This window comes from Rhinoderma darwinii, chromosome 1, assembly GCF_050947455.1.
Source record: "Rhinoderma darwinii isolate aRhiDar2 chromosome 1, aRhiDar2.hap1, whole genome shotgun sequence".
Classification (NCBI taxonomy): domain Eukaryota; kingdom Metazoa; phylum Chordata; class Amphibia; order Anura; family Rhinodermatidae; genus Rhinoderma; species Rhinoderma darwinii.
This window is the reverse complement of record NC_134687.1, coordinates 77061370-77080877: the sequence shown is the minus strand read 5'-3', so window position 1 is coordinate 77080877 and position 19508 is coordinate 77061370. Positions and strand designations below refer to the sequence as shown.

General features: G+C 44.2%; 1 protein-coding gene across 1 annotated transcript; it reads right to left on the bottom strand.

Annotated features, from left to right (window-relative positions):
* Nucleotides 1-5760: 5760 nt before the first annotated feature.
* On the bottom strand, nt 5761-18857 carry EXOC1L (exocyst complex component 1 like). The gene is made up of 3 exons (XM_075849618.1): nt 18737-18857; nt 7188-7318; nt 5761-6024 (listed from the first exon to the last, which is right to left on the bottom strand). Exons 1-3 carry the CDS (start codon nt 18855-18857, stop codon nt 5761-5763), a joined length of 516 nt encoding a protein of 171 aa, XP_075705733.1.
* Nucleotides 18858-19508: the final 651 nt, after the last annotated feature.

Below are 19508 nucleotides of genomic sequence, written 5' to 3'. Positions count from 1 at the left end.
CATTTATAATATTAAAAATATGCAAACAAAAGAAGTAAATATGTGTCAATATGTGTCTTATTTAGTAGAAAAGACCTTTGACCAAGTGGATATATAAATGTTATTCTTGGTAATAGTACTGATAATGTAAAATAATCAACTCACATTGATATACTTTTAATACATTGGAAGTTTTAGTTCCACAGAGAAGTTGTTATACCACAAATGTCGTTCACTGCTGCAAATGTCTGATATCATTCTGAACTTTCAATACATATTCAAAATCTAGCATGTTCATTACGCTTTCGCTACATCATGACTGTTCCTTTTTTTAAATAATAAAGTGTTTCTCACAACTTTTGGAAATGTACAAATACAGACCAAATTAGAGCAGAAGGGAGTGCAGCCATTTACCATGTACTGGATCCCCATAGTTCAGGGCAATAGTTGAAGTCCCACTGTAAGACCTCCATGATTGAAGGAGAATTACACATAATTTTATCTACTGACATATTCTATAAACTCATAACAGACTCCAACCAATACCCAAAACAGTCAGTGCCAGTGCTTTCCGGTAAAATGGGGAATAGCCCAGGTGGTTTGGTCCATAAGGGGCATTGGTCTATATGTTTGATGTTATTTTCAAAATATCCAACTAGATACAAAGGGGTTTAGATGCTTTAGGAAGGGCCATGACCGCTTTGATTTAGGAAAGGGTGTTACAGACCAACATAGGGGGCTTCTCCTGAAGAGTTGGGGCTTGTATGTAAATCTAATCTTTTAGAACCAAACTATAACCTTTACAAGTTTTTCACCAGTGATTCACCAGTGCAGTTTGGCCATACGTGTGTGCCACCACCAGAGGCGTAGCTAGGGGTCTAGCACACGGGGCGAAACATATCTGAGTGGGCCCCAACCCAGTGGGCCCCCCAACGCATGTTTACAACTGAAGAGGTGCATTCTAATTATAGTGGTCATCATTCTGAATGAGCACTGTGCTGTATATGCTGCTATATTTCCCATTCTTACTAAAGTTTAATCTTTTCTCTGACAGAGGAGTTTGCATTAGAAAGTGTTGCAGACCTCTCTGAAAGTAAATGAAAGAATATATAATCCTCATCATCCCTGTATATACTAGTCATCAGCCCTGTATATACTAGCCATAACCCCTGTATATACCTCCATCATCCCTGTATATAACTCCATCATACCTGTATATACCTACCAGCCTTTATCCCTGTGTATACCAGACATCATTCCTGTATATAAGCCCTATCATCCCTGTATATACCAGCCTGGCTAGTATATACAGGTAAGATGGGGTTTATAAACAGGGATGATGGCTGGTATATACAGGAATGATGGATTTATATACAGGGATGATGACTGGTATATACAGGGATGATGGGGGTTAATGCAGGAATGATGGCTGGACTACCCATCATCCCTGTATATAACAACCATCATCCCTGTATATAACCTCCATCATCCCTGTATATACCAGCCAGGCTGGTATATACAGGGATAATGGGGGTTATATACAAGGATGATGGCTGGTATATACAGGGGTGCTGGGGTTATATACAGGGATGATGACTGGTATATACAGGAATGATATGGTTGTATACAGGGATGAAGGGGGTTATATACATGGATAATGGCTGGTCCCATCATCCATGTACACTACCGTTCAAAAGTTTGGGGTCACCCAGACAATTTTGCGTTTTCCATGAAAACTCACAGTTATATTTATCAAAGGAGTTGCAAAATGACTAGAAAATATAGTTAAGACATTGACAAGGTTAGAAATAATGATTTCTATTTCAAATAATAATTTTCTCCTTCAAACTTTGCTTTCGTCAAAGAATGCTCCATTTGAAGCAATTACAGCATTGCAGACCTTTGGCATTCTAGCTGTTAATTTGCTGAGGTAATTGGGAGAAATTTCACCCCATGCTTCCAGAAGCCCCTCCCACAAGTTGGATTGGCTTGATGGGCACTTCTTGCGTACCATACGGTCAAGCTGCTCCCACAACAGCTCTATGGGGTTGAGATCTGGTGACTGCGCTGGCCACTCCATTACAGATAGAATACCAGCTGCCTGCTTCTTCCCTAAATAGTTCTTGCATAATTTGGAGGTGTGCTTTGGGTCATTGTCCTGATGTAGGATGAAATTGGCTCCAATCAAGCGCTGTCCACAGGGTGTGGCATGGCGTTGCAAAATGGAGTGATAGCCTTCCTTATTCAATATCCCTTTTACCTTGTACAAATCTCCCACTTTACCAGCACCAAAGCAACCCCAGACCATCACATTACCTCCACCATGCTTGACAGATAGCGCAGGCACTCTTCCAGCATCTTTTCAGTTGTTCTGCGTCTCACAAATGTTCTTCTGTGTGATCCAAACACCTCAAACTTCGATTCATCTGTCCATAACACTTTTTTCCAATCTTCCTCTGTCCAATGTCTGTGTGCTTTTGCCCATATTAATCTTTTCCTTTCATTAGCCAGTCTCAGATATGGCTTTTTCTTTGCCACTCTGCCCTGAAGGCCAGCATCCCGGAGTCGCCTCTTCACTGTAGACGTTGACACTGGCGTTTTGCGGGTACTATTTAATGAAGCTGCCAGTTGAGGACCTGTGAGGCGTCTATTTCTCAAACTAAAGACTCTAATGTACTTGTCTTGTTGCTCAGTTGTGCAGCGGGGCCTCCCACTTCTCTTTCTACTCTGGTTAGAGCCTGTTTGTGCTGTCCTCTGAAGGGAGTAGTACACACCGTTGTAGGAAATCTTCAGTTTCTTGGCAATTTCTCGCATGGAATAGCCTTCATTTCTAAGAACAAGAATAGACTGTCGAGTTTCACATGAAAGCTCTCTTTTTCTAGCCATTTGGAGAGTTTAATCGAACCCACAAATGTAAGGCTCCAGATTCTCAACTAGCTCAAAGGAAGGTCAGTTTTATAGCTCCTCTAAACAGCAAAACTGTTTACAGCGGTGCTAACATAATTGCACAAGGGTTTTCAAGTGTTTTCTAATCATCCATTAGCCCTCTAACACAGTTAGCAAACACAATGTACCATTAGAATACTGGAGTGATGGTTGCTGGAAATGGGCCTCTATACACCTATGCAGATATTGCATTAAAAAACAGACGTTTGCAGCTAGAATAGTCATTTACCACATTAACAATGTATAGAGTGTATTTCTGATTAATTTAATGTTATCTTCATTGAAAAAAACTGTACTTTTCTTTCAAAAATAAGGAAATTTCTAAGTGACCCTAAACTTTTGAATGGTAGTGTATATACCAGCCATTATCTCTGTAAATAACCCCCATCATCCCCGTATATACCAGCCATCACCCCTGTTTATAACCCCTATCATCTCTGTATATACCTGCCTGGCTTGTATATACAGGGATTATGGTTGTTATATACAGGGATGATGGGTATTCCAGCCATCATCCCTGCATTAACCCCATCAACCCTATATATACAAGCCATTATGCCTGTATACAAACCCCATCATCCCTGTATTCATCCATCCATTTACTGCTTGCTCACCCTCTCCTCACACGCAGGCTTCTTCTGTTCTTATGCGCCGCTCTGGTGGGCAGGGTCAGAGGTGTGCTCTACCAGACGTTCCTAGCGTGCGGCACATCTGCTAGATTGAAGAGTATTTTGGTGTGGCCGCGGCGGTCATGGTGTGGACGGCAAGAACAGCAGTTATGGCTGGTTTGGTGGCAGTTGTTGTGGGAGCAATGAGCCCCACCATCTCAGTGGGCCCGGGGCCACCACCCCATGTGCTCCCCCCCACTAGCTATGGCACTGTACACCACATTTCTCAGTAATTTGATTTTTAATGTTTTCGATGTCTTCTTTGGTGTTTAGCTTTATTATTGTAGTTTTTAATGAATCATCTTTTAACATCAGATATAAGAAATAGTCCTATAACCCACAAAAAAATAGACTGAGCTCAATATCCCATTAAAAGTACCAATCTTTATTAAAAATAGCAAATAGTAACATACAGAATTGTATATCAAGTAATTGTACTATATACAGTGAAGCCTTCTGATGAAGCTGTGACAAACGCGTTGGGGCGCTAGACACTTCATTACATCACTTCTGGGTGAGTATATTTAGGTCCACTTTTTGTTGTGTGTCATCATGGATTGTTATCATAATCATTTAAATGGGGTTACGTTACAGTGCCATACATATGTGCAGTCTTTATACAAATACTAAGGCCTCATTCACACGACCGTAGCCATGTGCACGGCCGTGATTTTCAAGTCGGCCGGCCACTGAGTGACACCCGCGAGCCGCCTGCAAATTGCGGGCTGTGCACATGGCCGTGTGCATTATTTCCTATGAACCTGGACCGCAGAACACAACCGTAATGAGACATGTCCGTTCTTTCTGCGGTCCAGGCTCCTGGGCCATGCACGTACCCTGGAAACCACGGTCGTGTGCATGGGCCCATAGGAATGAATGGGGCCGCAATTCTCCCGTGGATTTTCGGGGGAGTTGCGGCCTCAAAAGCACGTTCGTGTGCATGGGGCCTTAATATACAGCTCTGTGATCATTTCCATCTGTGCAGTGCCGCTTGTATATTTATGGGTAAGCCATCTAATTAGGCCTCATATGCACGGCTGTAGCTGTGTTCACGGTCCGTGATTACGTCACGGACAGCCCGAGGAGTGTCATCCGCGGGCCATCCGCAATCATGAACCGTGTAAACACAAAATGTGCATTGATTTCAATGAGCCCGGACCGCAAATGTGGACCGTATATTGACATGTCCTATTTTTTTTGCGGTACAGGCTTCAGGCAATGCACGGACCGTGGAAACCACGTTGTGTGCATTGAGCCATACGTTAACATGTGTTTTATACTATCCGCAATTTCTGCTCCGCAATTGCGGATAGTATACGGCCACAAATGAACAGTCATGTGCATGAGGCCTGAGGGCTCATTCAAACGAGCGTGAATCTCGTCCGTGTGCTGTGCATTGAAACAACACACAGCACACGGACCCATTGATATCAATGGGGCTATTCACACATGCGTAAGTTTTCACGCAGCGAGTGTCCATTGCGTGAAACTCACTGCATGTCCTTTATTGGTGCGTTTTCACGCACCTAGTTGCCCATTGAAGTCAATGGGTGCGTGAAAACCATGGAAAGCACAGGGACGCACATCCGTGTGCTGTCCGTGTTTTACACATCAATTACATTGGAAAAAAATAACGCGCTTGCGAGAGCGTGAAAAACACATGCCACTCGCAATGCACACTGATGATAAACGCGACACACACGGTCAGATTTACGCACTTTTATTACACGCGTAAATCTGTCTTGCTCGTGTGAATGTAGCCTTACTGTATGAAACTATTTGTTGTATTTAATAAAGATAGATTTTTTTTAATGGGATATTGAGCTCTGTCTATTTTTTGTAGGTTATATATGTATTATGAGAGCGGTCCTGGTCAAGCATTTATTGATTGGTATTGGACTAATAATTGGTTTACTAAGAAATAGTCCTGCCGATTCTCACACTTGTTATTTATGTATTGCTTTTAGCTTAGTTCCCCAATATACTGTATTAGCACCTCAAAAACTTCAGTAACTATCTGACTGACATAAATCATGTGATCTACAACCTTGAATGTGCATGCGTTAACACTAGGATATTTCATCTAGACAGACCTAATACCAATTCGTTTGTGACATTTAAGAGATCATTGACATAGGTCACCTTTTTTTTTTGCTAACCATATGACCTAAGGAATGGGACATAAAGATAAGCACAGAAGATTAGATGCATAAAAGCATATTCTCATAAGTACCAAACAGTCCCCGTTGTTTGAAGACCACATGATACCATCTTCTATGTAGGATGAGTCAAAATTTAACACCTTGATGTCCCTCTTTGTGTGGAGAGTGTTCAGTTTAATTAAAATACGAGCAAAGGCGTACTTGGAGGCACAACTGTAGGCTTCCACGTTACAGACTTCTTCAAACATCATGTCAAAATGTGGGTTGTCCTAAAGGATAGAAATGATAGTTACATTAAGCACAAAATATAATAAGGGACGTAACCTGGGTTAAACAATTAGGGAGCAAGCTCTTTAATATGAGTATGTGGTGGTAATTAGCTGATCATTGTGGCCGGTGGAAGGCACACTAGGATGTCTATATGCCCTAAATTTTCTTCTCATGGACCATCATCAGTAGAATTTTTGTTACAAACTTAGCACCTAATGTATTTGGGTGGGTCACTTAGTGAAGTATATTATTTTTAATTACGCTATTTATTTATTTATTTATACATTAAAAAATACTTGTTATGTATTACTTTAGGGACATTTTGTGTAATCACTTAATCTCCTATGCAATTTCTCATTTTCACTCAGATTGAAATACATAGCTATAAATTTTAAACCAAACAGCGAAATCAGTCTGTTTGATAGAGCCAATGGAGTTTTGTGTATTGGATGACACATAAAACCTTCATTCCTTCGGCATCAAACAACTCCACATGCTGTATCCCAGATCCCTGGAGCACTGAAGCATCGCGGATTGGGTTCAGTTTAGGCATTGGTGGATTTCACCATCCTATACCAAAAAGATTTGAACCCTTTCATTGTCATTGATAACTAGTGGTGATTAATTCAGTGATACCTAACTGGCAGCCTGAGGGCTGCATACGGCCCTCATGTGTCTAATGTGCAGTCCCCATGGCAAGGCACATTCGTATGGTGCAGGTGCCTTCCCAGGACTCTGCCCAACCATACAGAACAAGAGCTCCTCTGTTTTCTCATCTTTAATGGAGCACTGTATTTTCCTTTTTTTTTTTTTTTTTTTACAAAAGTAGTGTTGTGTGTATGTATCTATACATGGGCTTTCTTTTATATGACTCTAGGCTGTGTTTCCACCATATGAATTTTGAAAACACAAAAACATATCTTGGAAGAATCTGTTTTGAAAAGTATTTGGTGTCCAAAACTGGAGCCAAGGGCCATATTTGAGGCCCCCAAAAATACGTCAGATTGACCACCACTGGAATAAATACTACATTTACCCTCAAAGTAGTAGTTCAAGGGTTGTCAACTGAAAGTCTGATGTGCATATAAAGCTGTTATATGGGCATTAACATATTTGTGAATAAAATAATATTTTTATCATAAAATTGTGATTAAAAACTTACAGTGTCTGGTTCCTTCCCATCAATATACTTGAGATCTTTTAGAAACCACTTCTCAGCCACTTCATATTTTTCATCTAAACAAGCTCTATAGTGTTTCACCAAGGATATATGAACTTCCTCCTCCTTAGTCACTGAAAGACATAATTACAATGTTACACAGTGTGTTTAGAAATGATATATAATGTACATGAATCATCTGCCTGAAATATTCAAAGACTTTAACATTCCTCTTGGGACTCTTTGAAGTGGCAATGAAAAAAGGCTTGATTATGTATAGATGTCTTTTATCTATAATTCATCTTCTTCTGTTTCAGACGTCAGGTTGGTAAGAAAATCAACAAGGACAGTAACTGTCTTTACTTATATTCATACAATGGTTTATTTGAATTGATTCATACTTAATTTGATATCAATATTTTTGACTTTAATAGATTTCCTTAATTTTTTCCTCTGGTTTCCAATTGTATATAAAAACATATGGGCCTAGGTTGTGTATGGGGAATGGTGACTTTATCTTTGATATTAAGCTGTTTATACTTTCAAAGCTTTGTAACAGGGGTAGACATAGCAAAAATGTGTAATCAGTTTTATCTTTTCTTAGACCTTATTCACACGACAGGGTTTCCCGGCTGTGTGACGGCCGTTCATAAAACGGCCGTCACACGACCGCAGTAGGAACAATAGACCCCTACTGGGGCTATTCACACGATCGATTTCTTGACGGACCGGGAAACCCAAACATGCTCTATTTTCGGCCGTTCTCCCGGCCGCCCGGCTCCCATAGAAGTCTATGGGGCCGGGTAATACACTGCCATCACTGGAATGTGTCTTGAGTGACGGCCGTGTCTTCCGTCGCTCGCTTTCTCTCCTTCTCCTCCTCACAGTGCGAAGTGCATGTGAGGAGGAGGAGGAGGAGGAGGGTATTTTTTTGCTCCCTGTAGTAGCGGAATCCCCAATCCCCGGCCACAGCTTCGGCAACGCAGCCGCCGGGGATTGGGGATTCTGCTTCAGAAGTGCTTGACGTCACTGTGTCCTTATATGGACACAGTGAAGTCAGGGACGTCTGAAGCGGAATCCCTGACCCTGTGGCCGGTGTTTCCACTCCAGGAGAAGTCCTTGACTTTACTGTGTCCATATATGGACACAGTGACGTCAGGCACTTCTGAAGCGGAATCCCTGACCCTGTGGTTGGTGTTTCCGCTCCAGGAGAAGTCTCTGACTTCACTGTGTCCATATATCCTTCCGTCGGAGGTTTCCGGCAGGTTTCCGGTTTTCCGACAGAATCAATAGCGTAAGCGGAATGGTGACGAACGGAAACCATTAGCGATGTTTCTGTCAAAATTGAGATCAGGGTGACAGAAACGGAAGCTGTGCTGTCACTTTCACTTTCCGTTGCGAGGTTTACCAGACGGAAACCTCCGACAGAACCCCGGAACGGAAAGCGAACGGTGATGTGAACAGGCCCTAAGGGCCTGTTTACATCAGGGTTTGCTTTCCGTTCCGGGATTCCGTCTGAGGTTTCCGTCGGGTGAATCCCGCAACGGAAAGTGAAATGGAAACCACAGCTTCCGTTTCCGTCACCATTGATATCAATGGTGACAGAAACATTGCTAATGGTTTCCGTTCGTCACCATTCTGGCAGGTTTCCGTTTTAATGACGGAATCAATAGCGCAGTCGACTGCGCTATTGATTCCGTCTGAAAAACTGAAACCTGCCAAATGGTGCCAAACGGAAACCATTAGCAGTGTTTCCATCACCATTGATATCAATGGTGATGCAAACGGAAGCTGTGGTTTCCGTTTGACTTTCCGTTGCAGGGTTCACCCGATGGAAACCTCTCACAGAACCCCATAACGGAAAGCCAACGCTGATGTGAACAGGCCCTAAGCTAGTCTCATATGTAGTCACATGACCATGCTCCTGGTGTTAAACTCCTGCTTGTGTGATGTCACGTGGTTATCTCCCCTCTCCCCCTCCTATCAACTGCCATGTAGTGTATAGTCAGGGCTGGCCTTAGGATAGATGGCGCCCCATGCAAAATTATCGTTTGGCGCCCCACCCCATCATAAAAAAATGCCCCATAAAAAAGTATAGTCCCCCTCACAGAATAATACCCTACATAGTGCCCCCACACAGTATAATGCTCTTTAGTGCCACACACAGTATAATGCCCCTTTAGTGCCCCCATACAGTATAATAATAGTATTTAATAATATAATATATTATAACCCCTTCAAGGACACAGTAGTTTATCCTCTAATTGTGCCCACACAGTATTATGCCCCCTGTAGTGCCCCTACACAGTATAATGTCCACATAGTGGCCTTCACACAGTATAATGCCCCCCTCCCCTGGCTGCAACACACAGCCCCCCCTTGTAGATAGCGCCCCCTGTAGATTTTGCCATACAGACTCCCTGTAGACAGTGCCACAATCCCCTACCTCCTCCTTGTAGACAGTGCCATACAGCCCCACCTCCCCCTTGTAGACAGTGAAATACAGCCCCCCACCTACTTCTTGCAGACAGTACCATACAGCCAGCGGCGTAACTAACGCTGTAGCAGCCATAGCGGTTGCTACAGGGCCCGCGGCATGAGGGGGCGCCGGTATGGTCCCCCCCCATGGCCGGAGGCTCTGCTAGCAGCTGCTACAGCGTGACACCACTGAACACTACGGCAGAGCAAGGAGGTATCTCCCCGCTCTGCAATTAAAGGGGTTGTTCCTACAAAACACATGTATCACTTAACCACAGGAGAGGGGATACATGTGTGATCGCTGGGACCCCCAGCGATAAGGAGAATGGGGGACCGAAAGTCCCCCAAAGCTCTCCATGGGAAGTGTCGGACTGTCCGGCAGCTTCGTAGAAAGGAATGGCGCACCGGTCGCGCTTATGTGCATGTGTGACCAGCGCTCTTTTAATTTTTATTGAGCTGCCGTCACAGACCACGATAGTCCGAGGTTTCTCATCGAGAGCTTCGGGGGAATTTCTGTCCGCCGTTCTCTTTATTGCTGGGGGTCCCAGCGATCACACATGTATCCCCTATCTTGTGGATAGGGGATACATGTCTTTTGTGAGACAAACCATAGGCTACAGGCCGTTTGTTTTTTTTGGGAGGGGGGGTTGGGGCTGTATGGTGCTATATACAGGGGAGCTGTATGGCGGGGTATACAGGGGGGCCGTATGGTGCTATATACAGGGGGGCTGTATGGTGCTGTATGGCGCTATATACAGGGAGTGGGTTGTATGGCGCTATCTACAGGGGGGCTGTATGACTCTATCTACAAGGGGGTGTATGGTGCTATATACAGGGAGAGGGTTGTATGATGCTATCTACAGGGGGGCTGTATGGCGCCGTCTACAGGGGGCTGTATGGCGCTATATACAGGGAGATGGCTATATGACGCTATCTACAGGGGGCTGCATGGTGCTATCTACTGGGGGGCGCTTTGTGGCGGAATCTACAGGGATGGACTATCTACAAGGGGGGATGTGTGGCACCCAGGGGAGGGGGCCCCAGTCAAAAGTTTGCTATGGGGCCCAGTCTTTCCTAGTTACGCCCCTGCATACAGCCCCCCAGCTCCCCCTTGTAGACAGTGCCCCCAAACAAAAAAAATTCACTCACCTAGGCCACCCACAGATGCCCCCTGTAGATAGTGCCACACAGACCCTTGTAGGTGGTGCCACACAACGCCCTTATGCCCTTATGCTCAGGTAGTGCCACACGGCCCACTTGTAGGTAGTGCCACACAGCTTCCTTGTAGGTAGTGCCACCGCCCCTGTAGATAGTGCCACACACCCCCTTGTAGGTAGTGTCACACAGACCCCTTGTATATACTACCCCCCTTCCTGTAGATAGCACCACTGTAGCTCCCTGAAGGAGCAGAATCCTAAGGATGCACATACTATTAAATGTGGCGTCGCTACCGCTGTAGCAGCTAGGGCCGCTGCTAGTGGCGCCACCGGCCATGGGGGGGACTGTCCCGGCTGGTGGCACAGGCGCCCTTACCCCGGTGTATTGCTGCCGCTATGGCTGCTACAGCGGTAGCGACGCCACTGAGAGAAGGAGCGCCCGGGCAGAAAGGCAGATGCTAAGTCCCCGGGCCCGGCACTTCTAAAACACAAGCGGGGAAAGGGAGCCAGTGCAGCGCCCCCTTCCACCTGCTGGAGTGATGCGCCCTGTGCAATGGCACATGCACACACCCCTAAGGCCGGCCCTGTGTATAGTGACTTTACACCTCACATGCCTATCATCTCCACTGCTCCCTGCTCACCCCCTGTATCTGGAGGGATCGTGTTTAGTTTGCTGGCCAGCAGATATTGTAGCACATAGTAGCAGATCAGCAGAGCTGTGTCTCAGCAGCAGACAGTGAGTAATTACAGCACTACCATACAATTTGTAATAGAGGGGCATGTAGGCCGCTGTAAATAGACACAATGACTGTAATCCCACCCACAGTAAGCCTTAGAAAAACAACTGTGCTGCATAGAGCTGGGCAACACAATGAAAATTAAAAATAATTACTTCTGAGCTATGGTGGCATCATCTGGTGACCATTCAGACACATACAGGTACTTTTCTGTGTTTTTCATAAGCTCAGAAAACCGCTTTAAACTAAGTAACATCAGCGGAAGAAGCTAAACAAATCTTTATAGCATGCATAACACACAAGTCATGATCAGTGGCGTAACTACCGCCGTAGCAGCAGTAGCGGCTGCTACGGGGCCCGCGGCATGGGGGGACCCGTGTCGCCCGCCGGCACGGGCCCCCACCATGGCCGGAGGCTCCGCTAGCAGCCGCTATGGCTGCTACAGCGGGACGCCACTGAACACTACGGCAGAGCAGGGAGGTATCTGCCCGCTCTGCCATTAAACAAAAGACATGTATCCCCTATCCACAGGATATACACAGGACAGGGGATACATGTGTGATCGCTGGCAGCGATAGGGAGAACGGGGGACTGAAAGTCCCCTGAAGTTCTCCATCACAAACCTCGGACTTCCGGGGGCTGTGTCGGCAGCTCCGTAGAAATGAATGGAGCGCCGGTCGCGCTTGTGTGCATGCGTGACCAGTGCTCCTTTCATTTTTAGTGAGCTGCGCAGACGCCGGAAGTCAGAGGTGAGTGATGGAGAACTTCAGGGGGACTTTCAGTCCCCCGTTCTCCCTATCGCTGCCAGCGATCACACATGTATCCCCTATCCTGTGTATATCCTGTGGATAGGGGATACATGTCATTGTCAGACACGCTGTAGGTCGCATTTTTTTGGGAGGGGGAACGCTGTATGGCGTTCCCTACAGGGGGGGGCTCTGTATGGCGTTCCCTACAGGGGGGGCGCTGTATGACGTTCCCTACAGGGGGGGGGGGGCGCTGTATGGCGTTCCCTACAGGGGGGGCTCTGTATGGCGTTCTCTACAGGGGGGCTGTATGGCATTACCTATAGGGGGGGCTGTATGCCATACAGCCCCCCCTGTAGGGAACGCCATACAGCCCCCCCTGCAGGGAACGCCATACAGCCCCCCCTCTAGGGAACACCATACAGCCCCCCCTGTAGGGAACGCCATACAGACCCCCCCTGTAGATAACGCCATACAGTCCCCCCTGTAGATAACGCCATACAGCCTCCCCTGTAGGGAACGCCATACCGACCCCCCCTGTAGATAACGCCATACAGACCCCCTGTAGATAACGCCATACAGCCCCCTGTAGATAACGCCATACAGTCCCCCCTGTAGATAACGCCATACAGCCCCCTCTGTAGATAACGCCATACAGCCCCCTCTGTAGATAGCACCATACAGCCCCCTCTGTAGATAGCGCCATACAGCCCCCTGTAGATAGCGCCATACATCCCCCTCTGTAGATAACGCCATACATCCCCCTCTGTAGATAACGCCATACAGCCCCCCTGTAGATAACGCCATACAGCCCCCTGCAGATAACGCCATACAGCCCCCTGTAGATAACGCCATACAGCCCGTGTAGATAACGCCAAACAGCCCCCTGTAGATAACGCCATACAGCCCCCTGTAGATAACGCCATACAGCCCCCCCTGTAGATAACGCCATACAGCCCCCTCTGTAGATAACGCCATACAGCCCCCTGTAGATAACGCCATACAGCCCCCTCTGTAGATAACGCCATGCATCCCCCCCTGTAGAGAACGCCATACAGCCCCCTGTAGATAACGCCATACAGCCACCTCTGTAGATAACGCCATACAGCCCCCCTGTAGATAACGCCATACAGCCCCCCCTGTAGATAACGCCATACAGCCCCCCTGTAGATAACGCCATACAGCCCCCTGTAGATAACGCCATACAGCCCCCTCTGTAGATAACGCCATACAGCTCCCTCTGTAGATAACGCCATACATCCCCCCCTGTAGAGAACGCCATACATCCCCCCCTGTAGATAACGCCATACATCCCCCTCTGTAGATAACGCCATTCATCCCCCCCTGTAGATAACGCCATACAGCCCCCTGTAGATAACGCCATACAGCCACCTCTGTAGATAACGCCATACAGCCCCCTCTGTAGATATCTACAGGGGGCTGTATGGCGTTATCTACAGGGGGGGGGGCTGTATGGCGTTATCTATAGATGGGGCTGTATGGCGTTATCTACAGAGGGGGCTGTATGGCGTTATCTACAGGGGGGGCGCTGTATGGCGTTCCCTACAGGGGGGGGGGCTCTGTATGGCGTTCTCTACAAGGGGGCTTTATGGCGTTACCTGTAGGGGGGCTGTATGCCACACAGCCCCCCTGTATGGAATGCCATACAGCCCCCCTCTAGGGAACGCCATACAGCCCCCCCTGTAGGGAACACCATACAGACCCCCCTGTAGATAACGCCATACAGTCCCCCCTGTAGATAACGCCATACAGCCTCCCCTGTAGGGAACGCCATACAGACCCCCCCTGTAGATAACGCCATACAGACCCCCTGTAGGTAACGCCATACAGCCCCCCTGTAGATAACGCCATACAGTCCCCCCTGTAGATAACGCCATACAGCCCCCTCTGTATATAACGCCATACAGCCCCCTCTGTAGATAGCGCCATACAGCCCCCTCTGTAGATAACGACATACAGCCCCCTGTAGATAGCGCTATACATCCCCCTCTGTAGATAACGGCATACAGCCCCCCTGTAGATAACGCCATACAGCCCCCTGTAGATAACGCCATACAGCCCCCTGTAGATAACGCCATACAGCCCCCTGTAGATAACGCCATACAGCCCCCTGTAGATAACGCCATACAGCCCCCTGTAGATAACGCCATACAGCCCCCCTGTAGATAACGCCATACAGCCCCCTCTGTAGATAACGCCATACAGCCCCCTGTAGATAACGCCATACAGCCCCCTCTGTAGATAACGCCATACATCCCCCCCTGTAGAGAACGCCATACAGCCCCCTGTAGATAACGCCATACAGCCACCTCTGTAGATAACGCCATACAGCCCCCCCTGTAGATAACGCCATACAGCCCCCCTGTAGATAACGCCATACAGCCCCCCTGTAGATAACGCCATACAGCCCCCTGTAGATAACGCCATACAGCCCCCTCTGTAGATAACGCCATACAGCTCCCTCTGTAGATAACGCCATACATCCCCCCCTGTAGAGAATGCCATACAGCCCCCTGTAGATAACGCCATACATCCCACTCTGTAGATAACGCCATACATCCCCCCTGTAGATAACGCCATACAGCCCCCTGTAGATAACGCCATACAGCCACCTCTGTAGATAACGCCATACAGCCCCCTCTGTAGATATCTAGAGGGGGCTGTATGGCGTTATCGACAGGGGGGGCTGTATGGCGTTATCTACAGAGGGGGCTGTATGGCGTTATCTACAGGGGGGGCGCTGTATGGCGTTATCTACAGGGGGGGCGCTGTATGGCGTTATCTACAGGGGGGGCTGTAAAAAAGGCACTATCAGGGGGGGGGGTTGTGTGACACCCAGGGGAGGGGGGGGCCCCAGTCAAAAGTTTGCTATGGGGCCCAGTCTTTCCTAGTTACGCCCCTGGTCATGATCAAGTATATTTCTGGGCATCATACAGTTAACATTGGCCATGTTGAGATTTTTTTAAAGACAGATTATTTTATAAAAGGAATGGTAGTTCTTTTACATTCATTAAGTTTGAAAAAAGTGACTTAGAGGTGGAATTAGGAAAATGTATTAACATATTCAAGGTCAATCTAATGATTTTCATATCTACATTTCATTCCAACATTACAAGAGCTGATATAAAAATAAGGTTCCTGGGGTGTATATGGGGTAAAGGAGATATTTTATTTATCAATATCAGGGCTCATACACACACACACACACACACACACACACACACACACACACACACACAGTACCCAGTGCAGGGAGCTTATACATCAGTGGATAGAGATTTTAGTTATGCCTTTCCCTGGTCCAAAGAACTGGATCTGAGAGAGATTGAGGTTGATGGAGTTGTGTCTATTAACCGATTTAACTCTGCGCCCATGCACAATGCCATATTACAGATCTGTGTTGTACAAATCTGTAATACAACACCCATAGTCTGCTATGGGGGTTATACTGTACCTCCATGAGCCTCCAATGAAATAAAAATCATGGCATGTTCTAACATATGCCAATTAAGGAGAAATGCTTCTAGTGGAGAATACAATGCATTACATGTGGTGCCTATTGGTTCGTTATACGAACCCATAAGAACGTTATGTGCCCCAATACAGGGTACATGCAAGTGAATTTGCTGCTTGCATGGACCCTTACTATGATATGACAGAATTTCTGTTAACATTGTTTCCCTAATGTAATGTAAAAGCATAGGAATCATTAAAGCTCAGTAACTATCTAGAGACAATACCTTATTACTGAAACGGAAAAATAAAAATGTGTAAGAGAATTTGTGTCTTGGAAATATTCTGATAGGAGATTCCTTTGCCAGCATATAAGGTTAGTCTACTGAAACTCTTTTGTCTCCAAATATCTTCCCATAAGATTATTGAATTCTTTCAGTGACCAAGTTTGAGCACCCGTCTTAGTAACTAATGTAATGTTTTTCTTGAAAGTATCCACTAAGTTGAATGTTTTCCTCTACCCTTCATCATGAATTTTCTAGCTTACAACTTGAATGTTCTCCCTGAAAACCCACCTGTATTTAGGTAGTTACAGAGGCTCAAATTTGTTGATGGCAGATCAATACAACCTTGAACAAATACAGTCTCTTCATATATTATCTACTGTGTAGAGCTTACAATTCTTTTTCATAACCTTTTCAGTTATGTACGTACTATATGGTTAGTCTGCAACTGACTGTAACTCCTGTTCTAATACGTTTATACCTAACGTGGTATTATGAAGATCTAACTGATTGTAACAAAAAATTTCCATATTTCGGGCCTTGAATAGGAGTAGAGCTGCAGTGTTGCAGCACGGTCGCTATACAGTGGTCGCAGCCACCTGCTTCTGGCACCGATCACTGCATAATTTCCGGTGCCGGATGCAGCTGGAACAACTGATCGTTGAGGGTTCCGGGTGTCAGAGCCCCACCATTCATATACTGATGACTTATCCTGTGGATAGGTCATCAATATGAAAAATCGTGCCCAGACAACCCCTTAAATGACTTAAGACTTAGAAATGTTATTCATGTACTTTAATGGTTATCAAAGACCCACATTTCCATTTTGTGCTTATATCCACTACAAGGGAGTCAGAGATGTCCAATCTTTTGAGGGTTAAAAGAAAAAAGTCAATAGAATGAATTTTAGGAAAGATAATGTATTTATTTATTTATTGATTGATTCATATATAGTTATTCAAAATGTCATATATAGCTATATTAATATATATATTTTTCTAAATAAATGTGATATTATAAAATATATCTATATTTTGTAGACATTTGAAATGTAAAAACACAACACCAATGTTTGCTTTGGGAGAAAGTTAGTCTACGATATATATATTTATGCATATAAGAGCAGGTGTTTTGGAATTTACAATATAGATAATTCCTTTACATTCTTATTAAATATTAATATTAAATGCCTTAGATGTAATTAGTAGTCATAGACTTACTGTAGCAATGGGAGTCTGAATTGACAAAGAAATAAGTATGTCAATTTTAATTCCATTGAACTTGTGAATGTCTCCTTTAAAAGTGAATTTTTGCAAGGAAATTGAAAAATTAAAGAATATAAAGTATCAATATTTAAAAAAGGAATGGTCTCTGAACGCCTTGTATTCTGGACTTTGCACAAAGCTATAACTTTATTCTGGTTGTACATATTGGAAATTGCAATATTCATATGTAATATTGAGGTTTCAATCTCTACTAACGTGTTTAAACTCTACTTCTCCTTTACCAAAAAACATCACTAAATGTTGTTGCTAGAAAGCTAAAAATACAAGACAGTTTTTTACCTAATTTTAGTAAATTGAAATTACTGTGTGTACAAGGGGATACACACACATATTTTTTTTTCAAAAGCTAGAGTTAAAATTGTTGCATAAAAACCAAAAGTCATGACGGAAACAGTTAAAATATATGTTCTCCAGCCATAAAACAGTATTACACTTTGTTCAAAGACAAAAATGGACCTCAGCATCTTTACCTCACTGGTTACTCTAGATCTGCTTTTATAAGTTATGTGCTTCTATAGTAGGGCCAAGGCAGAAGAGTAGATAAAATAGGAACTCACTTTTGGCTCATCTTGGCTTAGGCATACCTTAAAGTATTATTTATAGCTGAAGTCTACACCTCTCCATTATCACGACTTCCTAGATTAATTATAGGTCAGTAAAACATAGAAATGCTTTACAAATTGTTTGGTTATAACTGTGAACTGCAATCGTGGAATGACGTCATGATTATTATTGGACATTTAGATTAGTGGGCAGAGATGATGTCTATGTCATAGTTAAATCACTAGGTTACGTTTATTTTATTCAATTGCCTACGTTTTCAGTTTTTTTATCTTCATGTCTTTATATGGTAGCCAGCAACACATAATTAATTAAACTATATGAAATATATAGTTTATTTAAACCAGGGGTCCAAAAACTTCCAGGGCTTGGGCCAAAATTTTTGGGATTCATCTCCATATATACATGCCATAGTAGATTCATATATATAGTAGCATAGGCATAGGCTCTATTGTTTTACCAGGTGACAGAATATCTACAGGAGTAGCTTCAGATACACATAATCTGAAAACAGTAATTCTTATTAAATGTATATAAATGCATCATGAAATTTACGTGTCAACTTTGTGTAAAATTTCAAATATGGTATCACACTTACACTATTAAATTGTTAATGAATAAGCACTATTGAATTTCCTGTATATACATTTACAAAGTACGGTATATAACTATTAAATATAATATTCAACTATCTACCTGTAGATAGTAGTAATCACTATAGATTCTAGGTAAGACATTGATACATAATGACATTGCATAACAACTTAATATAATATATTTTGCCTACTTTGCAAGTTATAGTGAAGCATCGACATACATTCTATATTACCTGAAGCACATAGATAAAACCTCTCCTTGCTTGTGGACTTCGTCTCTATGAATTCATGCAAAATGTGTCCTTGAGGTTTGAAAAGTTTTTTCTCCATGTCTTCCTTTAAGAGTGATGACATATCCAGTTGTTGATTCTAATTTGTAGTTGAAAATCATCCACACTCAGTGATCTTCTGCTTGTCCTCCTATTTACTCCTTAGGCCTTTAGGTAACGTAGAACTATAGCACCTTAACAGCCTCCAAGTGACTTATGAAGACCAATTTTATAGAAGTCTTTGCAGCAGATATCCTCTATGTTGAAGTCCCGTGACCTCTTTTGCACAGGGAATTTACACGAGAACTCATATTTTGACGTATAGAGACGCAATCTTAACATTCTTGTCATTTGTAGAGATTTTTAAACTCCAAAATGAGAGAAACGAAAAGCTGTTTAGATTCCATTAAATAATCTGTTAACAGCTGTCTTGGAGTATTGATTCAGCTCCTCTTCCATTAAGACTGTTATTACAAGTAGCAAATGAAGGCAGGGCCGTTCTTTTATACTGCTGAACACTTAACGCTTCCCACAAGTCTATACCCATGACGTTGCTTTAGAAAAAGGAGCCAGACAATTCCCAGTCCAAACCACTTTTTAAAACCATGCAGCATCCCTTGCATTATCGCTAAGAGCACCACTTCATGAAAAGAGCTGTATTCATTTATATTCGGCACTGCCCTTCACAGGGGCCAGGAGTTATTTATTAAAAGACACTCTCTTTGTATCTAAAATC